This window comes from Dipodomys spectabilis, unplaced genomic scaffold (assembly GCF_019054845.1).
Source record: "Dipodomys spectabilis isolate Male_0828 unplaced genomic scaffold, ASM1905484v1 ptg000230l, whole genome shotgun sequence".
NCBI lineage: Eukaryota > Metazoa > Chordata > Mammalia > Rodentia > Heteromyidae > Dipodomys > Dipodomys spectabilis.
This window is the reverse complement of record NW_024870907.1, coordinates 2,680,210-2,706,181: the sequence shown is the minus strand read 5'-3', so window position 1 is coordinate 2,706,181 and position 25,972 is coordinate 2,680,210. Positions and strand designations below refer to the sequence as shown.

The following is a 25,972-nucleotide window of genomic DNA, read 5'->3' as shown; positions in this document are numbered from 1 at the left end:
GCATGCATGAGGACCTGGGTTCGAATCCTCAGCACCACATTAGCAGAAAAAATAAAAAAGCCAGAAGTGGCGCTGTGGCTCAAGTAGTAGAGCGCTAGCCTTGAGCTGAAGAGCTGAGGGACAGCGCCCAGGCCCAGAGTTCAGGCCCCACGACCAGACCCCCCCCCCCAAAAAAAAAAAGAAAATATATGGAATAAAATTACTGGCAAAAATTTACCAGATAGTCATCCAGGTCTGTTGGATACCCAACAGGCAAGAACAAGAAAGAATCTCTCCAAGGCATATTATAGATAAAACATTAAAGTATGCAGACAAAGAATATGGACAGCTTCAAGAGAGAAGTGCGAAGCCACATAAAGGTCAGCCGGTCAGAACAAGTACTTCAACAGGAACTTCTTTCCTTTTGGTGTTATTTGGGCTTGAACTCAGAGCTTTATGCTTGCAAGGCAGTCACTCTACAACTTGAGCTATACCTGAAATCCTCTCATGTTTAAAAGCAAGAAGGGAGTGGAATAATGTTTTTCAAACCTAAAAGAAAGTAACTGCCAACCTAGATTACTGCAGATAGCAAAGCTATCTTTTGTAACTGAAGGAGGGATAAAGTCCTGCACAAAATGCAGGACTACTAAGCCAGTCCTGCAGAAGAGACTAAAATCCTACACAGAGAAGAGGAAAGATAAACACAATCAGGAAAATGCAGAAAATATTAAATCTCACTAGACAAGTAGGTAAGTAAATAAAGATCAGGAAAGCATCTAACATTAAAACAACAACAAAATAGCATACCATTAAATAATTCTGAATGAGAGTAGTGTCAGTTCTACAATCAGAGAACATAGACTGGCAGCCTGGATTTAAAACAAAAAAAGACCCAACAGCTTGTTATCGATAAGAAACACAATGGGAGCTGGGAAGGTGACTCAGTGGTAGAGTGCTTGCTCTTGCATGCATGAGGCCCTGGGTTGGATTCTTCACATAAGCAGAAAAAGCCGGAAGTGGAGCTGTGGCTCAAGTGGTAGAACACTAGCCTTGAGCTGAAGAACTAAGGAACAGCACCCGGGCACAGAGTTCAAGCCCCACTACTGACAAAAAAAGAAAAATGGCACAAAGAGGCTTAAAATGAAACTATGGAAGCCAAGTTTTGGTGGCTCTTACCTGTAATCCTGGCTATTCAGAAGGTTGATCTGAGGATCACAGTTCAAAGCCAGCCCAGGCAGGAAAGTTTGTAAGACTCTTATCTCCAATTAACCAGCAAAAAGTTGCAAGTGGAGCTGTGGCTCAAGTGTTAGAGTGCTAGCCTTGAGAAAAAAGAAAGCTCAGAGACAGTGCCTAGGCCCTGAGTTCAAGCCCCAGTACACATACACACACACACACACACACACACACATTCCACAGATATTCCAAGCAAATGGGCTTGAAAGCAAGCAGGATTAACTGTACTCATATCTGCCAAAGCAGACCACAAATCAAATTAGAAGAGACGGTCACTTCACATTGATAAAGGGAGGGGAGACCATAGCTATTTAGGAGGCTGAGATTGGGAGGCTCACAGTTCAAGGCTAGTCCAGGAAAAAGTTTGTGAAGACCCCTCCCCACCCCAGTCTCAACCAATAGAAATGCTGGTTGCAGTCATGTGTCCCTGTTACCCCAGCTACATTGGAAGAATAAAAAGGAGGACTGGATTCCAGGCCAGCCTGGTCACAAAGCAAGACCCTATTTGAAGAATAATGGAAACTAGACACCAGTGGCTCACGCCTGTAATCCTAGCTTCTCAGAAGGCTGAGATCTGAGGACCACAGTTTGAAGCAGCCCAGGCAGGAAAGTCCGTGAGACTCATCTCCAATGAACCACCAGAAAACTGAAAGTGGCGCTGTGAACTGGCAGAGCGCTGACCTTTAGCACAAAGATGCTCAGGGACAGTGCCCAGGCCCAGAGTTCAAGCCCCATTACTGAGAGAGAGAAAAATACCAATAACCAAACCAAAAAACAAAAACAAAAAGGTGTTTTGTTTTGTTGTCAGTCATGGGGCTTCAACTCGGCCTGAACGCAGCCCCTCAGCTCTTTAGCTCAAGGCTAGCGCTCTACCACTTGAGCCACTGTGCCACTTCCATATTTCTAGTGGTTTATTGGAGATAAGAGTTTCACAGATGTTCCTGCCCAGGCTGGCTTTGAACCATGATCCTCAGATCTCAGCCTCCACCTGCACGCTAGGCAAGCACTCTACCACTAAGCCATATTCCCAGCCCCTAATATTGGGGTCTGAATACAGGACCTTGAACTTGGTAGACAGGCGCTCTACAGTTTGAGCTTTACCCCTTTTTACTTTAGTTATTTCTTGGTCAGGATCACCTGTTTTTGCCCAGGGATGGGCTCAGTCTGTGGGTCCTCCTCCTTGTCCCCCCATACCACATGACCACAGAGTGTGCCACTACACCAAGTTTACTGGTTGAGAAAGGGGTGTCACTTTTTACTTTGGGTGGGCCTCAAACCTCGATCCTCCTGATCTTTGTTTCCTAAGTAACTGGGATCACAGGTGTGTCCCACTGTACCTGGTCTCTGCCTTTCTTGTCCATTTTCTCAATTTCTTCATCCAGCTAATTTCCTTAACCACCTGAGAGAAATGACAAAGATAGATGAATTAACATCCATGCTTCCCCTCCATCAAGTAAATGCTGGCCACACTCAACGGCACTTTTTCAATTCCCCTCAGGAATTTCCATGGCAGAGAGTAGATCAGATAATTCTCTGCCTTAATCTGATGTAACTTAAGATTTCAGGCCCCCAAAATCACTGGGGCCTTAGGACTGCCATTCCCAGCAGGAAGGGCATGACTAGGCCTCATGAACTGCAAGGTGCTCTGGGTAAGGCTAAAACTGGTCTCCAAAGGAGTATGAGAGTACATATGGAGCTCTACTTCCACTCAATATAAGCCACGTCACACGGTGGCAGCTCTGTGAGAAAGCAATTCCTTACTCTGGAGGGTAGCGGCTTGCCCTACCTTGGAAAAGCTGGATTTGAGGCCACATGCCCAGAGACCACTATTTATTATTATTATTATTATGTACCAGTCCTAGGGCTTGAACTCGAGTCTAGGCACTGTCCTTCAGCTTTTTCACTCAAGGCTGGTGCTCTACCACTTGAGCCACAGCTCCAGCTTTTTGCTAGTTAATTGGGGATAAGAGTCTCACAGACCTTTCCTGCTGGAGCTGGCTTTTTGAACCACAATCCTCCGATCTCAGCCTCCTGAGCAGCTAGGATTACAGGTGTGAGTCACCAGCCCTGGGCCCTCGGAGACCTGGTCCTCTCTTTCCCTTTGCATTTCCCCCATTGCTGTGTCTAGCTGCTGCCTGTCCACCTGACCTAGGTCTCCGCCCGGGGAAGCAGCTGGCTGAGCAGAGGCAGCCCCGTCATCACACTTGGCACAAAATCCCATTCTCTCCCACTGCAGTCCAACCACCGCAGGTCAGTTTCCAGTGGCTCCACACCCAGCCCCACGCCCTCCCTGGTAACCCCTTCCTTCTGGCAATGTTATTCTCAGGCTGGGACTCACCCCAGGGCACTGGTTGATCCCAGCTTCAGATCTGCTGACGTCTAGGCTGACTCAGAGCTTTTATTTTTTTTGCCTCCAGGAGCACACCGTTTTATCTGGGTGTGGAGGTTTACACCCGCAATCCTACTTTGCTAGGGAAGGATCCAGGACCCAGGGCACAAGATACCTCCACGTCAATTCCCAGGAAATGGGGATCCTGTCACCCCGGCTTTGCCGAGACATAAACAGAAGTATTTATTAGTCTAGGCAAGAACTCAAGTCCCCACTGTAAAGATAAGAAGAGGAAAAAAAGAAAAGCAGGAAGGTGTGGCTCAAGCAGTGGAGTGCCTGCCTGGCCAGGGTGAGGTCCGGGGTTCAGAGCGAGCGGGGTACTCAGCAGATTCCCCCAGGGCTTGCGGGCCAGGATGGAAAGGGAAAGCGAGCCCTGGACCCCGCGCAGCTCGGGTGGGCGCTGCCCTGCTCGGCCCGACCGCCCGCCCTGCCCGGCTCTGCCTCCGCTCCGCCCGGCGCCCTCTGGGCGGACGTGGCCGTGGAACCAGACTGCCGGCGGGGGGGTGGGGGTGCTGGGGGTCCCGTGGGTGAGGGGGAGCGCGCTCCCACCTAGTCTCCCCCTCGCCGCCCCGCGGGCCGCGAATCTGGGAGGCTCAGAAAGACTGGGCGGCCTGTCCAGGACTTGCGCGCTCCTGCGCGTGCGCGTGCGGCGCCCGGGGCGGGGCTTGAGCCCCAGCGCGGCCGCGGGCGTGGCGGTGGGCGTGGCCTCTCGGCGCGCGCGGCGCCGCCCCTTCGGTCTCCTAGGTCTCGGGGAGGCGGCAACCGCTCCGAGTCGGCTCTTCCCGGTTGGCGGGGCCCGCGGAACCGCGGTCGTCTGGTGACCATGGGGGACCCCAGCAAGCAGGACATCCTGGCCATCTTCAAGCGCCTCCGCTCGGTGCCTACCAACAAGGTAGGGACCTCCAGGGGTGTGTCGGGCCTGCGGGGCCCGGCCGAGCCCCGGGGCGGCCCCTGTGGGCGCCCGCGGCCGGGCCGGGAGGAGGAGCCGCCCGCCAGTGACACGTCGCACTGAGGACCGCGGCGGCCGGGCCTCGGCGGGGGCCGGCCTCGGCGAGCCCCACCTCGGCGGGGGTCCGCCGCCGCCGCCCCCCGGCCTGCGCCTCGGCGGGGGGCGGGGCGCACTCCGGGGCGCCCGGCGGGGGCGGGCGGGGGGGGTCCCGGCAGCGCGACGTCGCCCCCCCCCCCCGCGGGCTCCGAGGGAAGGCCGGGGGTCCTGGGGCCCTGGGCCCCGCCACCGGGGATGGGGGCGGGAAGCCGGCACCCGGGGGTCCCTGGCACCGGCGGGGAGCAGACCCGGGGCGGGGGGGGGGCTCGGGCCCCGCCCCGCTGAGCCAGTGGGGGGCGGACGTCCACAGGGGGTCCCCGCGGCCCCCGGGGCCGCAGACGCCGGTCCGCCGCGCCAGCTGGCAGCGCGGGGCGCCGGGGAAGCGGACCCGCCGCTCCGCGTCGTCGGGGCGGGGGAGCCACCTGTTGGAGCCCCGGGGTGGTTCCTTCCCTCTGCCCCTGTGGCAGCCTCAGCCCCCCCCCCCCATCGGTTACTCACCCGCCCCGAACTTTTACAACTCGGTGTGGTGATGATGCTGAGGGGCCACGTGGCGTGGAACCCGCGGGTGCAAAGGGCTGTCGTGTCAGCGTGGACTGTCCCGGTCCGCGCCGGCCCCGGCCAGCTCCCCCCTGCCACGGGGGGGGGGGGGGGACGTCCGCCAGGAGCGGGGAGGGGGAACCCCGGGAGGGGGGACGTCCGCCAGGAGCGGGGAGGGGGACCCCGGGAGGGGGGACGTCCGCCAGGAGCGGGGAGGGGACCCCGGGAGGGGGGACGTCCGCCAGGCGTGGGGAGGGGACCCCGGGAGGGGGGACATCCGCCAAGAGCGAGGAGGGGCTCCAGCTCACCCTGGAGCGCACAGGGTGATTTCCTGGGCCTCAGAAAGTTACAGGGTCATGACTACAGAAATTCTTCAGTGGCCATCCTTGGCCATTTCTTCATTTTGAAGTTCATATCGATCCGTTTATAGGACTTGGTGTAATTGGACCTACAGTTAGCAGGTGAAACTTTATCTCAGATCAACATATGTTTTGTTTGATTAAGCTCATCAATGGATCTGAGTGTGTTCTGTCTGGTACTGGGGCTTGAATTCAGGGCCTGGGTCCTGCCCCTTAGTTTTTTTTCCCTTCAAGCTCTTTTGAGCCACAGCTCCATTTTTTCTTTCTTTCTTTCTTTCTTTCTTTCTTTCTTTCTTTCTTTCTTTCTTTCTTTCTTTCTTTCTTTCTTTCTTTCTTTCTGTCTTTATTTGGAGATAAAAATCTCTTAGACTTTACAGCCAGAGCTGGCTTTGAACTGTGATCCTCAGCTTCCAGCCTCCTGAGTGGCTGGGATTACAGTGTGAACCATCATCACCTGGCTTAGGTGTCCCTTTTAAATAAATCAGTGTCATTATACCAAGAGACACTTTGGAGGTATATAGGTGGGCCTTAAAAAAACAAACACGTGCCAGGAGCTGGTGGCTCACGCCTGTAATCCTAGCTACTCAGGAGGCTGAGATCTGAGGATCGTGGTTCAAAGCCAGCCCGGGCAGGAGAGACCGTGAAACTCCTATCTCCAATAAACCACCAGAAAACCAGAAGTGGCGCTGTAGCTCAAGTGGTAGAGCGCTCGCCTTGAGCTGAAGAGCTGAGGGACAGCGCCCAGGCCCAGAGTTCAAGCTCCACGGCCGACCCAAAAAAAAAAAAAAAACAAACACGTAAAGTTATTACTTCCAACTCTGCTATTTTCTAGCTGTGTCACTCTGAAGAGATTAGTTCTGCCTAATTTAATCATGTGAAATTGGGAGTGTGAACCAGATTTAACTCAAAGAACTATTGTGAGAATCAAGAGAGATGGCCCAAGAAGAGCTTCTTTCACAAGTGTCAGATATTGTTTTCATTATGAAGAATGGTGCTGTGGGTGTTTCATAATCTGCAGTATGATTTTAAATCAATATTCAAAAAATGTTTCCTGATAATATTTCCCAGGAATTTCCTCTACTTCTTGATCATTGGTTTGAAACCATTTGATCAGAGGCTGGAAACCAATCTCTGGACAAACACGGAAAGGAGTTTAATGGTCTGTATACTTGGGCAACAAGCACTTAAATTTTTTTTTACATTTTAAATAATGGGTTGTAAGAAAAGACACTAAGTTACTTAAGTCAAGAAAAGTGGTTAAAGAAAAATAACCTGATGGCTCATGCCTGTAATCCTAGCTACTCAGGAGGCTGAGATTTGAGGATCACAGTTTGAAGCCAGCCGGAGCAAAAAAATCCATGACACTTTTCAGTTAATCACAGAAAAAGCCAGAAGTGGTGCTGTGACTCAAGTGGTAGAGCGCTAGCCTTGAGCAAAAGGAGCCCAGGGATAGCACCCAGGCCCAGAGTTCAAGCCCCAGGATCGACCAAAAACAAAAAAGCCAGAAGTAGAGTTGTGTCTCAAGCAGTAGAGTGCTAGCCTGGAGTGGAAAAAGCTAAGAGTGTCCTAGGGTGTACACACACACACACACACACACACACACACACACACACACACACACACACACACACACAGTACAACCTGCGACAAGGTTCACAGGGTCAGGTTTCTGGTTTGTGAACTCCTTGTTTGCTATAGGATGTCTACTTTGTTCCAAATCTACAATGTGCTAACCTAGTGCAAAGCACAGGGTGTGTGTGCTGACGGACAGGACGTGTGTTTACAGGGGTGTAGATGCCCACCTTCGATGAGCCTCTAGCACAGGGCGGGCGGGCTGTGTGCCAGTGCTTTCTGCTGTGGGATGCACAGTGGTGGTGAGGTGGCGAATAGGTGCTGGGAGCGGCCGGCTCCCACGTCACCCTCCACAGACGCAATGCTTAACGCACACAGTGGTCTCTCCAGAATGCCATGGAGACCAGCGCATGCTTTGTGAACTGTAGAAATGGAAACGCTAGCAAGAATTTCAAGATGAAACAGGAAAGTGTTACCCACATCACAGGCCCACTGAGGAGAGCAGACAAGGCCACAGAGGGGCCACACGTGGCCTGGCGAGGGGCCAGTGGTCCCTCTGCAGAGGACACTCAACACCGGCCCCTGGGAGCTCTGTCACCTGCCTCAGCATTATGTCACATTCACAGTTGAAAGTTGTTTTAGTTGTCATCTTTCCGAGAACTAATATTCTGCTTAGAAGACCTGGGCTTTGGCCTGGGATTGCAAGATGTCAGATATGCAGTCAGCACAAGCCCCCCACTTTCAAAGGGCAGGCTCTGCCCCCACAGGTGCAGCAAGGCAGCATGGCGAGGAACAGATCTGGTTCTAATGCCTTCCATGCTCCTCAGTCCCATCCTACACACCGTGCTGTCCAGTGTTAACCCATCCTGCAAGCCCAGCCTCCATCCTCACCTTCCCCTGTCCCTGTGTATCTCAGTTTCCATCCTCCTGTTCACTCATCCCTGCAAGCCTAGCGTCTGCACCCATGATGGACAGGACACAGCTGCTCTGCAGCTATGTTCCAGCAATTTCTTGGCTCTGTTGGTCAGAGCCTTGTGTAGTTAGCCAAGTGTTCTCCACTTACCTATACACCACCTGTTTTTTGTTTGTTTGTTTGTTTTGTTTTTGTCAGTCCTGGGGCTTGAACTCAGGGCCTGGGTGCTATCCCTGAGCTGCTTTTGCCCAAGCATTCTACTACTTGAGCCACAGCACCATTTCTGGCTTTTTCTGTGTATGTGGTACTGAGGAGTTGAACCCAGGGCTTCATGAATGCTCGGCAAACACTCTACCACAAAACACCACCTTCCCAGCCCTGTTTTTTGTTTGTTCTTTTTGTTTATGTACTGGGACTTGGAACTTAGGGCCCCACACTCTCAGCTTTTCCATTTGAGGCTAGTTCTCTACCACCTGAGCCATACCCTACTTCTAGCTTCTTACCTGTTAATTGGAAGAGTCTTGTGGATTTATCTGTCCAGCCTGGCTTTGAATGTGATCCTCAGATCTCAGCTTCCTAAGTAGCTAGGATTACAGGTGTGAACCACTGGCACCTGGCCCCAAATGCCTTTTAATCCTATCTTGAAAACATTTTGCTACACAAAACTACACTGAACTCCAATTGCATGAATAGTTGTACTCACTCCTCAAGACCAGCGTGTGGCCCGCAGAGACCAGCGCTCCAATGCCAGCCTTCCTTGGTGCCTCAGCAACTGTCATGGGGTCTGAGATGGTCTGCCCCTTGTCACTCCAGCCCTACCATTCATAATGAGCGGTGTGAGTCTGCCCCTTGTCACTCCAGCCCCACTGATCATAACGAGTGGTGTGAGTCTATCCATTGTCACTCCAGCCCCACTGATCATAACGAGCGGTGTGAGTCTGCCCTGTCATTCCAGCCCCACTGATCATAACGAGCGGTGTGAGTCTGTCCATTGTCACTCCAGCCCCACTGATCATAATGAGTGGTGTGAGTCTGCCCTGTCACTTCAGCCCCACTGATCATAACGAGTGGTGTGAGTCTGCTCTGTCCTTCCAGCCCCACTGATCATAACGAGCAGTGTGAGTCTGCCCCTTAACACTGCAGCCCCACTGATCATAACGAGTGGTGTGAGTCTGCCCTGTCATTCCAGCCCCACTGATCATAACGAGCGGTGTGAGTCTGTCCATTGTCACTCCAGCCCCACTGATCATAACGGGCGGTGTGAGTCTGCCCTGTCATTCCAGCCCCACTGATCATAACGGGCGGTGTGAGTCTGCCCTGTCACTCCAGCTCTACTGATCATAATGAGTGGTGTGAGTCTGCCCCTTGTCACTCCAGCCCCACTGATCATAACGAGTGGTGTGAGTCTGTCCAGATTTTAGAAACATGGCTAATGCCTTGAAAAGTGCCAGGCACAGGGATCACAGAATCGTAGCAACTTGGGAGGATCACAGTTCAAGGCCAGTCCAGACAAAGTTTACCAAGTCCCATCTCAACAGAAAAAACTGAGTGCAGTAGGGTATACCTGTCATCCCAGCTGTGGGGGAAGTACGAATAGGAGGATCACAGACCTGGTAATCTGGGCAAAAAGTGAGACTCTATTTGAAAACTAACAAGTGCAAAAAGGACTTGGTGTGTGGCTCAAGCAGTACAGTGCTCAAGGAAACATAGCTCTTAAGCTCAAATCCCACTACTGGGCTGGGAAGGCTCAGTGGTAGAGTGCTTGCCTTGCATGCATGAAGCCCTGGGTTTGATTCCTCAGCATCACATAAGCAGAAAAAGCTGGAAGTGGTGCTGTGGCTCAAGTGGTAGAGCCTTGAGCTGAAGAGCTGAGGGACAGCGCCCAGCCTAGAGTTCAAGCCCCATGACTGACCAAAAAAAAAAAAAAAAAGTCCCACTACTGCCAAAAAAAATTATGTCTAAAGGTGGAAAAAATTAAAGACAATTTTCTATTTGTGGAAATTTACAAATTGTTTGACTTTAATTACCTATAAGTAATAAATCCTTGACAAGTAACTATTTATATATTTCTTTGATATCGGCATTGGACATTTGACTCGCTGTCTGGTGGGAGTATAGATGATTGTTGAGGACACGAGTGTTTCATGCTGTTTACTGGGAGTTTATAAAGAGTAAACACTATTCTCAGGATCAGCGAGAGATAAAGAATGAAAGCCATATCCACCCAATCCAGCAGACACGGACTGACTATGTTCTCACTGGGTCTGTGCTGGCTCCATTCTAGTAGAAAAAGAAAAAGGCAACAGGAAGACACCCCCATCCCAGGCGCTCTCAGGGACCACAGCCGGCAGAGGGCTCTTTCCTTGCTATGAGCTGGGTAAGCATTCTCTAAGTGACAGATAAAGGTGACAGGACAGCAGTGCATGGCTTTTCCTTGTACCACTACCTACTGCTGCGTACCAAAGTACCTCACACGTGGGTCTCAGAGCAATGATCAGAACAGAACGTCCCTTCCTATGCAGGGGCGGAGTCAGGAGGGGCTGGTCCTGCCCCGGTGTATCCTGAGTGAGAAGCATAGTACAGTGCAAATCTAACCATATCAATAACAATTAGTGTATTTAGACAGTGTGTATTATTATCATCCTAAAACAAACTGAGACTTGAGAGTTTTAAAAAAATCTAGATAAGAGGTTTTCCAACAACCAAAGTTGCTGATGTACATGCATTGTAGCTTCCAAGCTAGTTGTGTGTACAGCCTATCTAATGACTCATCCACTAATATAAAATAATGACCAAGACCAGACGTGGGTGGCTCACACTTGTAATCCTAGCTACCAAGGAAGCTGAGATCTGAGGAGCATGGTTCAAAGCCTGCCCAGGCAGGAAAGTCCATAAGATACTTATCTCCAGTAAACCACAGAAAACTGGAAATGGTGCTGTGGCTCAAGTGGTAGAGCACTTGCTGAAGAGCTCAGGGACAGTGCCCATGACAGACAAAAATAAATAAATATTTTAAAAAATAAAATAATGACCAACTGATTCTCACATTTTTCTTACAGGTGTGCTTTGATTGTGGTGCCAAAAACCCCAGCTGGGCCAGTATAACCTACGGCGTGTTTCTGTGCATTGACTGCTCAGGGTCGCACCGGTCCCTTGGTGTGCACTTGAGTTTTATTCGGTAGGTGACTTCCCTTTGGGGGCGGGGACTGGGGAGCACGAGTGGGCAGGATTTCCTCTGGCTCATCATTGCCCTTTGCTTGCACTGTTCGATTTGACATGAAGGGAATATCAGGGCAGCTCACATCTAACCTCCTCAGGGAAATGAGCCATTTCTTTGGGTTCTGAGTGTAGAGATCTCACGAGACAAGAGTGCTGTGAAGGCAGGAGGCATGGAGGGTTTGAGCTGCATCCCTTCCCCATCTGGTCTTCTAAGGCCAAAAGTATATGCAGGTCAGGTGGACAGGGAGGCACAGATGAGGCCTGGCCTGTGCCTGGCAGGAGTCCTTGTGTGGGTGTCAGCCCTCCAGCTCCCAAGGGCACTCCGAGGGCCACGCCTGAGTGAGTGTATCCCCTGGGACTGCAGGTGGCCCTTTCCACGTTGGTGACGTGGAAACTTATGTGAGGACTTGGCTCTCTGGTGGGTGAATTGTCTGGCATTAGTGATACAGTGGCCTCCGCCTGTAAGGGGCCATGGTGAGCATTGCAGAAAGACACTCAACTGAAAGATGCCTCCCAGTGGGGGGTGGAAGTGCGTCTGTGAGGGAACTCAGTGGAAATAGAAGGAACCAAAGGATCGCAATCCAGCTCAGGGCTCAGAAGCCCAGCGAGGCCAGCCCAGCTGCTTTGACCCTCGCCAGGGCCCCTTCCACATCCGTGGAGCGGCCGGCTCAGACCTCAGGTGTGGCCACCACGCCTCTGCCCATCTATTTCTTGTCACCATTTTTCCCCCAGGTAAGGAACCAGTTAGGCAGGCTATTAGAAATTGTGGCAGGCAATTGCATTTCACATGTTATGACTGGGGAAATATTGACATAATGGGATTACCATCAAAGAGCATTTGTGTCTAGATGATATAAATCAATTATGAGACATTTGTATTAGTGTGTGAAAACTATATAATAATGATAATTGCAGCATAGTTTTATATTTTGATAATTTAAAGATGTTTTAGATATCCATTTGTAAAGATAAATATGTACACTAAGCCTTTATAACCATGTAATTCTGTGGGTAATTAAGAAAAGAGGAGCTGGGAAGGTGGATTAGTGGTAGAGCGCTTGCCTTGCATGCATGAGGCCCTGGGTTTGATTCCTCAACGCCACATAAGCAAAAAGAAAAAAGCTGGAAGTGGTGCTGTGGCTCAAGTGGTAGAGCACTAGCCTTGAGCTGAAGAGCTGAGGGACAGCGCCCAGGCCCAGAGTTCAGGCCCCACGACCGGACCCAAAAAAAAGAAAAAAAGAAAAAGAAAAGAGGAGGTGGGGGGCTGGCAAGGTGGCTCAGTGGTAGAGTGCTTGCCTTGCATGCATGAGGTCCTGGGTTCGATTCCTCAGCACCACATAAGCAGAAAAAAGCCGGAAGTGGCACTGTGGCTCAAGTGGTATAGCACTTGGCCTTGAGCTGAATTGCTGAGGGACAGCACCCAGGCCCAGAGTTCAAGCCCCACAACCAACAAAAAACAAAAAAGAAAAGAGGAGGTGGGTACAGTGGCTTACACCTGCAATCCTGCGTACTTGGGAGGTGGAGATCAGGAAGACTGGGTTCCAGACTAGTGAGGCTGACGTGTTAGTGAGACCCTCCCTCTCAATAAGCCAGGCCCATTAGTGTGTGCCTGTCACCCCAGCTGTGGGGGAGCTTGTTGGTATTGAGCATCATGGTCTGAGGCTAGCCCTGGGCAAAAATTGGAGACCCTACATGAAAAATAACATAGCTTAAAAAAAGGTTGTGGCTCACGTGGTAGAGCACCTGTCTAGCAAGTGTATGGCCAACAAACCCCAGCTCAGCCAAAAAGAAAGAAAAAAATGTACTTTTCCTAGCTTCAGAGCATCTGTCATTTTCTCCTGTTTGTCCTTGTCTCAGCCCTTGGTCCCAGAATGTTTTCATTATAATTCCCTCCCCTGTCTCTTTAAATGTGAAGGGATTGAGTTGCCAGGGCAATTGCATTTATTTATTTATCCCATTTTTTTCTGTTATGGTAAAACACACATACAGTTACCATCCTAGCCTTGTTAAATACACAGTCCAGTGTTAAGAAATACATTCGTGCTACCTTCCGTCTCCACAATTCTTTGTCTTATAAAATTCTGACCACTGCTCTGCATTCTCTTTGATTTCCCTACTGTATGTGGGTCATTTGCATGCTGATGTGACATATCTGTCACTTGCCACTGGTTTACTTCACTTAGCATTCTTTCCTCAAGGTTTTCCCTTTGTGCCATGGGTCAGAAGTTCATTCTAGGCTGAGTACTATTCCATTATAGGATTCCACGCTGTCCAAGCCTCCAAACGCACTGGCTCCTGTGCACATTTGAGCTGTTGTGCATAGCTGTGTGCACTTTCTACATGGGTTACAGATGTCTCTTTGAGAATGCTTCCAAACTCCTTTGGGCCAGTACTCAGAAGTACCATTGCTAGACCAGATGGCAGTTATATTGTTAATTATGTTTGTGTTCATGCCTGTACTGGGGCTTGAGCTCAGGAGCTTAGGCCCTACGTGCTGTCCTTTAGCTTTATCAGTTAGGTGGTTAACTGCAGATAAAGAGTCTCACAGACTGTTCTGCCCAGACTGGCTTTGAACTGGGATTCTTACCTCTCAGCCTTCTGAGTCCTAGGATTACAGGTATGAGCCACTGGCACCTGGCTCAGATTTTGTGTTGTTGTGGACTTTTCCCTCCAGACAGGTGATCCGCTGTTATCATCTGGACCATACCCCACCCAGAGCAGACGATCGCTGGACTTGAGGCAGTGCAGAGCTACACTGTACTCTTTCCCACTTTCCCACTGCTGAGCCCTTCCTTTATAACATGGCCTTGTGTGGTACATGCAGGAAGTTCAGTCATCTGGGGAGTCTCTCGCTCAGGGAAGGACTGGCCTGGAGCCTGAGAAGGCTGCACAGCAGGACCTGTTCAGACCTGCGCAGGGTTAACCGCTAACCTCTTAAAAGTCAGACAAATACAACTATGAATCACATGCTTATAAATGATTCAAAAACAGCAATTAAGAATATCTGTGTAACCAGAGGGCAGCAATCTAGAATGTGGGCAAGAAAACAGTTCAGGGTGTAAGGTATTCAGTGTGAGCTTTCATTTGAGAAGGAGTGGAACTAATGGTGAATTTTTTTTTCTAGTACTGGGCCTTGAACTCTGGACCTCACACTCTCCCTTAGCTTTCTTGCTTAGTGCTCTGCCACTTGAGCCACGTTTAGGCTTTTAAAAAAATTGATTTAAAAAAGTTACATGCAGGTTACTGGTAGCTTATATCTGCAATCCTAGCTATTCAGGAGGCTGAGATCTGAGGATCATGGTTCAAAGCCAGCCTGGGCAGGAAAATCTATGAGACACTTATCTCCAATAAACCACCAGAAAACCAGAAGTGGTGCTGTGGCTCAAGTGATAGAGCACTGGCTGCCCAGGCCCAGGGTTCAAGCCTTATGACTGACAAAAAAAAAAAATTACAAAATGAGCTGGGTATAGAGGTACAAGCCTGTAAATCCCTGCACAGGGAGGACCATTAGTTCAAGATCAGCCTGGGCCACACAGTGAGATCCTGTTCAAAAAAGAAAAAAGGGAAAGAAGGACCTTACAAAGTACAGCACACGAGCTGTACACACGAGCCCCAGTCATGTCCTTCAGGGATCAGCGTGGCACGGCACAGCCAGCCTGCCAGGGCCTGCCCAGGACAGCACAGAGGACAGCAGCCCATTGGGGCTGGAACGCCTTGGCTCCCAGGAAGGACAGGAGGGCCAGGGACTGCTCACCCAGTGTCACCACCCAGGGGCCCCCCCTTCCTGTTAATACATCCTAAAGCCCAAAGAATGTTGTTTTCAAACTTCCTCAGTGGTCTGAGGCAGGGAAGAGAACATTCAGGAAATGTTCTCTCTGTCTAGATCTACCGAGCTGGATTCTAACTGGTCTTGGTTCCAACTGCGCTGCATGCAAGTGGGCGGGAATGCCAATGCGGTAAGTCCTTTCAGACTCCTCCCCTTCCTCCTCCTCTTCCTCCCTCTCCCCCTTCTCTTCCCCCTTTCCTCCCCCTCCTGCTCTCCCTTAACCCCCTTCCCCTCTCTTCCTCCTCATCTCCCCCGTCCCCCATCGGCCCCATGTGCTTGGGGCCCATGGCTAGGGGCACAGCCTTGTCCTTAGAGCCACATCTGAGCAAATGGTAAGCGCTAAGTGCCAGGCAGGGTGCCGGGCATGGGGACCAGCAGACCCTCCGGGCAGGAGAGTCAGAGTGGCACTGCAGCGTTTCCAAGATCAGAGCAAAGTAGAGGATGTAGAAGAGCCTGAGTTTTCAATGGCAGGGTGACTTTGTGCTTGTAGCCAAAATGGATTTAAATTAATATTTAATTATGTCTACAAGGTTTTTGTTTTGTTTTGTTTTTGTTAGTCCTATGTCTGGAACTCAGGGCCTGGGCACTGTCCCTGAGCTGCTTTTGTTCAAGGCTAGCACTCCACCACTTGAGCCACAATACCAACTGTATATGGTATTGAAGAATCGAACCTAGGGCTTCATACAGGCTAGGCAAGCACTCTACCACTGAGCCACATTCCCAGCCCTTACAAAAGTACAGCAAATATTAAATATTAACTTAGAAGCTTACCATTTTTCCTATGAAAATCATTATTTAAATGTTTGACAAACTGAGAGTCCTGAGTGGATTCTATCAACATCAGGTCATTGTACGGGTTTCCAGAAGCCTGGGTTAAGACACGAGTTCTGAGACTCATGTCTGCAAACGTGCTTAGGAGAGGGGGCAAAGCAGTTTCTTCCAGATGTTAAGACATTGCCCTTTCTGCTTTCTGCTGTAAGATACAGGTATTAACTCTGCTCGTGAAGAAAAATCACCGAACAAGGTAAAGGTTAGCAGGGTCCCTGACCAACTTGTCAGAAATTCTGATTCTGTTAAATCCAAATTGAAATTGAAATTAATGGTCATGAATGGAAGGTAGTACTGCATAGGGAGTTCCCAAAGCCACTTCCAGAATGGCAGAGGTGGATTATGGGGGAGATGGGGACCACTGTCTCATTTTTAACACCCCTCCATTCTGTGAAATAGCATTTTCAGTCAGGGTGTGCGGCGTCCTGTGGTATTTATTGATATGCTGCGTATCCTCTCTAGTCTTCCTTTTTCCATCAACATGGCTGTACCACCAATGACACCAACGCGAAGTACAACAGCCGCAGTGCCCAGCTGTACCGGGAGAGAGTGAAGTCGCTGGCCTCACAGGCCACACGGAAGCATGGCACCGACGTGAGTCGCAGGGCCACCTGTCCCTTAGATGCCAACCTCTGGGTTCAGTCAGACGAGGGCTCCATGCTGAGCTGCAAGGCCATCTACCCAGCTCCCCTGGGAGCCAGTTTCAATGTGCAGTTGCTTCTCCATTCTGGGCTAGTCAGGCCAGTTTTCATTGCACCCTGATCAAGCCAATACTGAAGCTTCGCTCCTGGGAGCCAGGAGTGAGGCTCCTTCCAACCTCAGAACACATTCTCACAAATGGATCCATTCACAGCCTATTTGCCATGGGTTTCCATTCAAAGATACTCACTGAAGGCACCAGAGGGTCACTGGGTGCACGTGCAGGCTCTGGGTCCCACACCAACACTGCAAAAGAATAAGCAAGCAAACAAACTTTAAAAAAAAATCTTTTATCAGTCAAGGGATTGAACTCAGGGCCTGTGCAATGTCACTTAGCTTTTTTGCTCAAAGCTAGCACACTACCACTTTAAGCTAAATTTCCACTTCCAGTTTTCCAGTGTTTATTCTCTTAGCCTTTACTGCAGGTCTGGCTTTGAACCACAATCCTCAGATCTCAGCCTCCTGAGTAGCAAGGATTACAAGCACGAGCCACCAATACCCAGTAACAACTTTATTTGTGTATGTATATACATGATCGTGAACATTGAACTCCCCACAAGAGGTCAAAGCCAATGCCAACACAACTCCTTTTCAGTCAGGTACAGCACAGCTCCTCCTCAGGCAGGTGGCTCTCAGGAGCTAGGACAGGTTCCTGCAATGAAATCGCCAGCAAGCACCAGTATGTGGCCATCGTGGCACTGAGTGGACAGCGGAAAGGCCACCTGTTTGAATGCAGAGAACATAGAGAATGGAAGCATAGAGGCAAAGCAGCCTTTGCGTAGCTGGGAGGGAACCTGCTCCTCACAGGGCTCATTGTACTGCTTTCCTCATGTCTGAAAATGAACTTGAAAAGCCCACAGGTGCCAATTTGACATCACAAGCAAATGCAGCAAGTAGGCAAATCCATTGGGTAGAAGGCAGAGACCCTGAGGGCTGCCTGTGGTTTGGGACCTGTACTTAGGTAGGGAAGGGTCTCTGTCCCTGGGGGCAGACCTTGCTAGAGGCGCCTCGGGCACCCTGCTGGTGGTGGTGCGATGGGAAGTGGCAGTCTTCAGGGCAGTTTCTAGGGGGCACAGAGAGCCCTCGCCCTGGCAGACAGAGGTGTGCTAAGTGCTAACTCTCGCTTGGCTTCTGTTCCAGCTGTGGCTTGATAGCTGCATGGTCCCACCTTCATCCCCTCCACCAAAGGAGGAAGACTTCTTCGCGGCACACGCGACTCCTGAGGTATGTGTGCTTATTCTGAACGTTACTTTTTTTTTTTTTTTTTTGGGTCCGGTCATGGGGCCTGGACTCTGGGCCTGGGCGCTGTCCCTCAGCTCTTCAGCTCAAGGCTAGCGCTCTACCACTGAGTCACCTTCCCAGCCCCCTCTGAACATTACTAAGAGTGTACCTTTAAAGCAAGTGTTCACGCCCATAATCCCAGCTACTCAGGAAGCTGAGATCAGAGGATCACAGTTTGAGGCAGGCCTGCACAGAGAAGTCTATGGGACTCTTATCTCCAATTAACCAGCAAAGAGCCAGAACTAGAGCAGTGGCTCAAGTGGTAGAGGGCCAGGTTTGAGCAAAAGAGGCAAGTGAGAAAATAAGGCCTTGAGTTCAAGTTCCAGGATCATCACTAAAAAAAAAAACGTGTACATCTACAAAGCTTCAGTGAGGGAGGGTAGCGGCTGAGATGCGGCTCGAGGGACGGAGCACTCGCCCCCCTTGGGCAAAGCCCAGCACCAAAACCAGTTTTCTAAAACTCAAAACCCAAAACTTTTCTGGAAAGATACAGGCTAAGTTGGTGTAACAAACAAGCCTGACTCTTCTACAAGGCAGAAATGACCTCAGGAAGCCTGCAGAAGCAGGTGGCCCAGAGTCATTTACCTGCCCCTTCTGGGGGCTCCAGTGCAGCCCTCGGCCAGCCCTGGGGAAGGACACGGTCCACAAAAGCAAAGGCCCACTCTGCACCGCCGCCGCCGCTTGTCCCCATGTGCTGCGGGCTGCAGCGTGCACACCTCTCAGCTACAGGAGGCTGACATGGCACTTGTCACGGGCCCCCCAGCAGTCAGAACTGGGGAACAAAGGCTGCTGGATGGGTTGAATCTCAATGCCCCCATAGGCAGGGCACCAAGTACGTGCTGGAAGGCCACCATGACCTGAAAGGCAGTCAAGTCCCCGGGACCTGGCGTGGAGAAGCTTTCAGCAGTGCTGCAGAGGATGGCAGTGTTCTGTCTTTGAGGGTGGATAATCCGCACAACTTCTGTGCATTTGCCCCAATCACTTGGCTTCAGGAAGGCGGAGACACAAAGCTGGAAGCAGCACCTTTAAGGAAGCTGAAGCTGGCCTTTGGGAGGGGCCCTGGTGCCAATGGCTGCCCCTCCCCCTGCCCACGGAGAAGGGGCTCAGTCCTCATTCACTTTCGAAGTTAAAATGATAGAAAATTGTGTAAGTTCCTGTGTTTGTCACCTGAGATGATCGACTCCTGTGGAGAAAAGATATATTCCGGCTCTCCAGGTTGGAGGTTCTGGCCTAAGGTCGTCTGGTCCTTGTTTTTAGGCCTGTACCATAGCACATCCTGGCGGACAGTGGAAACGTGAGCCTCCCGTACCTAGCTACTGGACTCCCATAATCCCTCCAAGGAACCTCCTGGTAGACACCACCCCTTAAACCTGCCAGGACTGGGCTGGGAACCACGCCTTCACACCCAGGCCTCTATAGATCCAAACCAAAGACGCTGCTAAATCTCCATTTATTTTTTGGCTGTTATAATGCACATATGTGTTTATTATTGAAAACCATCGATGGTTACTAGAAGCCAGGTTTGGTGGCCCATACCTCTCACCCCAGCATTTGAGAGACAGAGGCAAAGGACTGTGAGTTTGAGACCAGCCTGTGCTATCTAATGAGCTCCTGTCTCAAATCAAAACAAACAGAAAAAAATAAGCAGAAAATGAAGATGAGGTAGTCTCCTGGGACACATTGCTGTTGTTTAACACAGCACTAGATAGAGAATATAACGTTCAGTAGCTGAGAAATGTTATGAATTAAAATGGTGGACTGGGAAGAGATCAAGATGGCGACGGGGCAGTAGGGAAACGCCACAGCTCTCTCCAACCAAAAAGAGAGTTCAAGTTCCAACGTTTAATCTCCCCAAGAGACCGACAACAACAAAAAGACGAACACTCAGAGAAAAACCAGAGGTGGAAAATAACAAAAAAAGAAAGAGAGGAAAAGAAGAATTTCAGAACAGACAAGAGCGAAGACCCCTCCCCCAACTTTTACTGGCCGCACGGCAGTGCGCCAAGCCGCCGGCCAGCCGGCCCGGCGGGGGCTGCCGGAGCCACAGAGACACAGGGGGCTGCTTGCAGATCACCAGGTACCGGATTGCAGAACAGCGGATCGGATCGCCAGGAACAGAGAAACCTACCAGCCGGGAGTCTCCACGAGGATCCCACCCCCACCCCTCACTCTCCACCGGAGCGGAGAGGCTCCATCCCGCCAAAGCTGCCCGGCACCAGCAGCGCGACAAAGGGACCTGTCGGCAGACCACCCGCCCAATCGCGATCGCAACTACCCGGCGGGGGGCCGCCCAACCCAGTCCGCAACCACCCCAACTGAACTCAGATTGCAACAACAACTGACGACCTACAGGGTGAGTACCCAACAGGGGACAGTGAATCCATCAAGGGAGACCAGAGCTGGAGGGAATCCCCAGACCCTGACCTAGACTCCCTACCCCAACATCCGGACCACAGGACCCACTAAAACTGGGAACTGTTCGAGAGCTCCACCAGCTGGTGGAGCACACTCTGCTGGCCAGGCCAGAGCAAGAGCGCCCCTGGAAGGGAGCTTAAATGCCCAAGCCAGGAACAGCGCCCTTGGGTCAAGACTACCAACAGTAGAAGAAATTTGAACTGTGTCCTCCAGGCTGCATAACCTAGGTGGTATACACATTAGCACAGGCCTAACGAGCGCGCTCCAGGCTGGGGCCAGAACCAGGCCCGGGGACCGGCGCCTGAACAAAGCAAAAAGGGTCAGAAGTAGGGCTGTGGCTCAAATGGTAGGGTGCCAGCCTTGAGCTGAAGAGCTGAGGGACAGCACCCAAACCTAGAGTTCAAGCCCACAACCAGCCCAAAACAAACAAACAAAAACACATCAGGAGCCCATAGCAGACTCCAGTATTTGGGAGAGTGCATCCAGAGCATCTGATCTTCCCAAGAGCACCCGCAGGAGCAAACACAAGCAGTCTAGGCTGCTCAACCCTTCCAAAGGCGGGAATTGCTACAGCAGAGAGCTGAGAATCCTAAGTAAGTCAGAATAGCAGCTGGAAATAGGCTCCCAACAGAATCCAGATCAGGCACAGACTCTCTCTACCAATACAGAATCAGCAACCAAGCAAAGATAGACACACCAAAACAAGATTGAAGAGCAGTCTCCTGAACCCCCATGCGAAAATCACAGAGAAAAATCACAAGGTTTACCACTACCCAGGATAGCAAGCTCACCTTAAAAGCCAGCAGCCACGCAGGGGAGAGCCCCAGTGGGAGCAAAGCAGGAATGGAAGACAAAAACTACATCCAAGGGTTGCTGGAGGCAATGACTCAAGAAATAAAGCGAGAAATGGATCAGAAATTGAAAGAGCACAAGGATGAACTATCAAAAGATATACAGGATATCAAACAAAAGTTGGATGCAAAAATAGAAGCTGCACAAACCTCAGTAAGAAGTGAGATAAACGCCAAATTAGAGGTAATGCATACTGATCTCACCTCATTGAGAGGTGAGATCAGTACTCTGAGAACCAACATTGAATCCATAAAGGGATCCATTTCCACCATGCAAACCACAATAGAAGCCACGGTCAACAGAGTGAATGAAATGGAAGGTAGAGTGTCAGATACAGAAGACAGAATACACCAACTGGACCAAAAAGTGACAGATATGGAAAAATCACTCAAATTAAACCAAAGGGAAATTCAAGAGCAAGCAGATAATGCTAAAAAATTTAACCTTCGCATAATCGGAGTGGACGAAGGTGAGGAATTCCAGAGCAAGGGAATGCAACGCCTATTTAACAAGATAGTCAATGAAAATTTTCCCCACCTCAAAAACGACCATCTTAACTACATCACAAAAGCTTATCGAACACCCAACAAGCAAGATCCCAGGAGAAACACTTCTAGGCACATTATAGTAAAAATGATGGATCTGAATAATAAGGAAACAATCCTGCATGCAGCAAAAATGAAGAAGGAGCTATACTACAACGGGAAAAAAATTAGAATCACTGCAGATCTCTCCACACAAACAATGAATGCAAGAAAAGCCTGGGAAAGCACCATACGAGCCCTGAGAGCCAATAACTGCCAACCCAGACTGATATACCCGGCAAAGCTAGCATTCACATTCGATGGAGAACTGAAAACTTTTAATAGCAAAGAAAAACTAAATGAATACATAAACATTAAGCCAGCATTACAAAGGATTCTAAGAGGGGGGACACAACCTGAAGAAAGCAACCAGGAACTGGGACTTGCCCCAAACAGGCATTACTCAAAGTCTAACTGAGCAAGCACAGGAGGAAAGGAAAGAAGAAAAACTTAGGAAAACGGAATGGCAGGGACAACAATGCATCTCTCTATACTTTCTCTTAATATAAATGGGCTGAATTCGCCAATTAAAAGAAAACGAACTGAGGACTGGATCAGAAAACAAGACCCATCCATCTGTTGCCTTCAGGAGACCCACCTCTCAGCCAAACATACAAACAAACTCAGAGTGAAGGGGTGGAAAAGGATCTACCAATCAAATTCCCCCAATAAGAAAGCAGGTGTAGCTATCCTGATATCTGACAAAATAAACTTTTCATTAAAATCAGTACAGAAAGACAAGGACGGACACTACATATTAATAAAGGGAACAATCCAAGAGGAGGATATAACCATCATCAACTTATATGCCCCAAATATCGGTGCACCCAGATATGTTAAACAAATGCTCTCAAACTTACAGAATAAAATAGATCCCAATACGATAATACTAGGAGACTTTAACACGCCACTCTCACCAAAGGACAGGTCTACCAACCAGAGGATTGGCAAAGAAGCTACCGAATTAAGTGAGGCCATACTTCAAGCGGAATTAACTGACATCTACCGAGTATTTCACCCTAAAACAACACAGTACACATTCTTCTCAGCAGCTCATGGAACTTTCTCCAAAATAGGCCATATCATAGTTCATGCAAGGAACTTAAGCAAATACAAAGGGATCGACATACTCCCCTGTATCCTATCTGACCACAGTGGAATCAAGCTAGCTCTCAATAACAAAGCATACCGCAGAAATTTCTCTAATACATGGAAATTGAACAGCACACTCCTTAACAAGGCCTGGGTAACAGAAGAGATCAGAAAAGAAATAAAGCATTTCCTACAACTCAATGAAAATGAAAACACCTCACAAAGAAACTTGTGGGACACAGCAAAAGCAGTCCTGAGGGGCAAATTTATTGCCCTCAGTGCCCACATCAAGAGAATGGAAACAGACCAAGTAAATAATCTCATGTTGCAACTAAAACAGCTAGAAAAACAAGAAAAAATGGGACCTAAAGCTACTAGACGAAGCCAGATAACCAAATTGAGAGCAGAGATTAACCAATTAGAAAATCAGAAAACCATAACCAAAATAAACCAAACAAAAAGCTGGTTCTTTGAAAAAATAAACAAAATTGATGGCCCGTTGGCAAGATTAATTAAAAAAAGAAGAGAGGAAACCCATATTAATAGGATTAGGGATGCCACGGGAAACATCACAACACGTACCCAAGATATCCAAACAATTCTAACAGACTACTTTCAAAAGCTATACTCTCTAAAGGAAGAAAATCTGGCGGAAATGGATGCATTTTTAGAGAAATACAAGTTACCCAAACTGAGCAAAGAAGAAGTTAACCAATTAAATAAGCCAATATCCTATAATGAGATACAGGAAGCTATCAAAAGTCTTCCAACAAAAAAAAGCCCAGGACCAGATGGATTCACAGCAGAATTCTATAAGACCTTTAAAGAAGAACTAATACCCATACTCCTCAAGCTCTTCAGAGAAACAGAGAAGGAGGGAGCTATCCCAAACTCATTCTACGAAGCCAATATCACACTCATCCCCAAACCAGGCAAAGACCCAACCAAAAAGGAGAATTACAGGCCAATCTCCTTGATGAACACAGATGCAAAGATCCTTAACAAGATTCTAGCTAACAGAATCCAGAAACACATTAAAAAAATAATACACTATGATCAGGTAGGCTTCATCCCAGAGACACAGGGATGGTTTAACATACGTAAGTCAATAAATGTAATCCAGCATATCAACAGAGCCAAGGTCAAGAATCACATGATTATCGCCACAGATGCAGAAAAGGCCTTTGATAAAATTCAACATTCATTCATGCTAAAAGCTCTGGAGAAAATAGGAATAGAAGGAACATTTCTAAAAACAATAAAAGCCATTTATGACAGACCAATAGCCAATATCATACTTAATGGGGAAAAGCTACAACCAATCCTCCTAAAAACAGGAACAAGGCAAGGATGTCCACTGTCTCCACTCCTCTTCAACATAGTCCTAGAACCCTTAGCCAGGGCAATAAGGCAAGAAAAAGACATTAAAGGGATCCGCATAGGGAAAGAAGAAGTGAAACTATCCCTTTTTGCAGACGACATGATACTATACCTCCACGATCCCAAAAACTCCATCCCCAAACTTTTAGAAATCATAAGTCACTTCGGCAAAATAGCAGGATACAAAATAAACCCACAAAAATCAGTTGCCTTCCTATACACTGATAACGCACAGGAAGAGAGGGAAATAAAGGGAGCAACCCCATTCACAATAACCTCCCAAAAAATAAAATATTTAGGAATTAACCTAACCAAAGATGTAAAAGAACTATTTAATGAGAACTATAAAAAGTTAAAGAAAGAAATTGCAGAAGACACTAGGAAATGGAAAGACCTCCCATGCTCCTGGATAGGCCGACTTAATATAGTAAAGATGGTGATACTTCCAAAACTAATATACAAATTCAATGCAATTCCTATTAAAATCCCAATGACGTACATCACTGAAATACAGAAAACAGTCCAAAAATTTATATGGAACAACAAAAGACCTAGAATAGCCAAAACAATTCTAGGGGATAAAGACAATATGGGAGGGCTATCCATGCCGAACTTCAAACTCTACTACAGAGCTATAATCACAAAGACAGCATGGTACTGGCACAAAAACAGACCCGAAGACCAATGGAACAGAATAGAAGATCCAGATATAAATCCACAGGCCTACAGCCAGCTGATATTCGACAAAGGAGCCAAAGACATACAATGGAAGAAACACAGCCTCTTCAACCGCTGGTGCTGGGAAAACTGGGCAGCCACATGCAGAAAACTAAAAGTGGACCCCAGCCTATCACCATGCACCAACATCAACTCAAAATGGATTAAAGACCTTAACATTAAACCTGACTCTCTGAAACTACTGCAGGACAGAGTAGGAGAGACACTTGAACTAATAGGCACAGGAAGGAACTTCCTGAACAGAGTCCCAGGGTCACAACAAGTTGGAGAGAGACTCGACAAATGGGACTACCTTAAAATAAAAAGCTTCTGCACAGCTAAATCTATCGCAACTAAGCTAGAAAGACAACCAACTAATTGGGAAAAAATATTTACCAGCAATATATCAGACAAGGGGTTAACATCCTGTATATACAGGGAACTCAAGAAACTAATCCCTCCCAAACCTAACAAACCAATTACTAAATGGGCAAGGGAACTAAAGAGGGACTTCTCAAATGAAGAAATAAAAATGGCAAAGAAACACATGAGGAAATGTTCATCATCCCTGGTGGTGAAGGAAATGCAAATAAAGACAACCCTGAGATACCACCTTACCCCAGTCAGAATGTCCCACATCCACAAATCAGCCAACGACAAATGCTGGAGGGGATGTGGAGAAAGAGGAACCCTATTACACTGCTGGTGGGAATGTACACTTATACAACCACTTTGGAAAGCAGTCTGGAGGGTCCTTAGAAAGCTAAAGATTGACCTCCCTTACGACCCAGTCATACCACTTCTAGGCATCTACCCTGAACAACAGGAACCAATATACAAGGACACGTGCACCTCCATGTTTATTGCAGCACTGTTCGCAATAGCTAGGATATGGAAACAACCTAGGTGCCCCACCACAGATGAATGGATCCAAAAATTGTGGTATCTATACACAATGGAATATTATGCAGCCATTAGAAATGACAAAATAATGGCATTTGCAGGGAAATGGATGGAGCTAGAAGGAATCATGTTGAGCGAGGTAAGCCAAG

The 25,972-nt window shown here is 48.8% G+C and overlaps 1 protein-coding gene across 1 annotated transcript in view; it reads left to right on the top strand.

The window, feature by feature from the left end:
- Positions 1-4,321: 4,321 nt before the first annotated feature.
- Arfgap3 (ADP ribosylation factor GTPase activating protein 3) overlaps positions 4,322-25,972 on the top strand; it is a 42,038-nt gene continuing 20,387 nt past the window's right edge. The window contains exons 1-5 of the mRNA XM_042698008.1: positions 4,322-4,493; positions 11,087-11,205; positions 15,130-15,202; positions 16,363-16,494; positions 17,740-17,823. Coding sequence (XP_042553942.1) covers positions 4,425-4,493; positions 11,087-11,205; positions 15,130-15,202; positions 16,363-16,494; positions 17,740-17,823 — 477 coding nt within the window. The 5' untranslated portion in view covers positions 4,322-4,424. The remainder of the gene's footprint in view (positions 4,494-11,086; positions 11,206-15,129; positions 15,203-16,362; positions 16,495-17,739; positions 17,824-25,972) is intronic.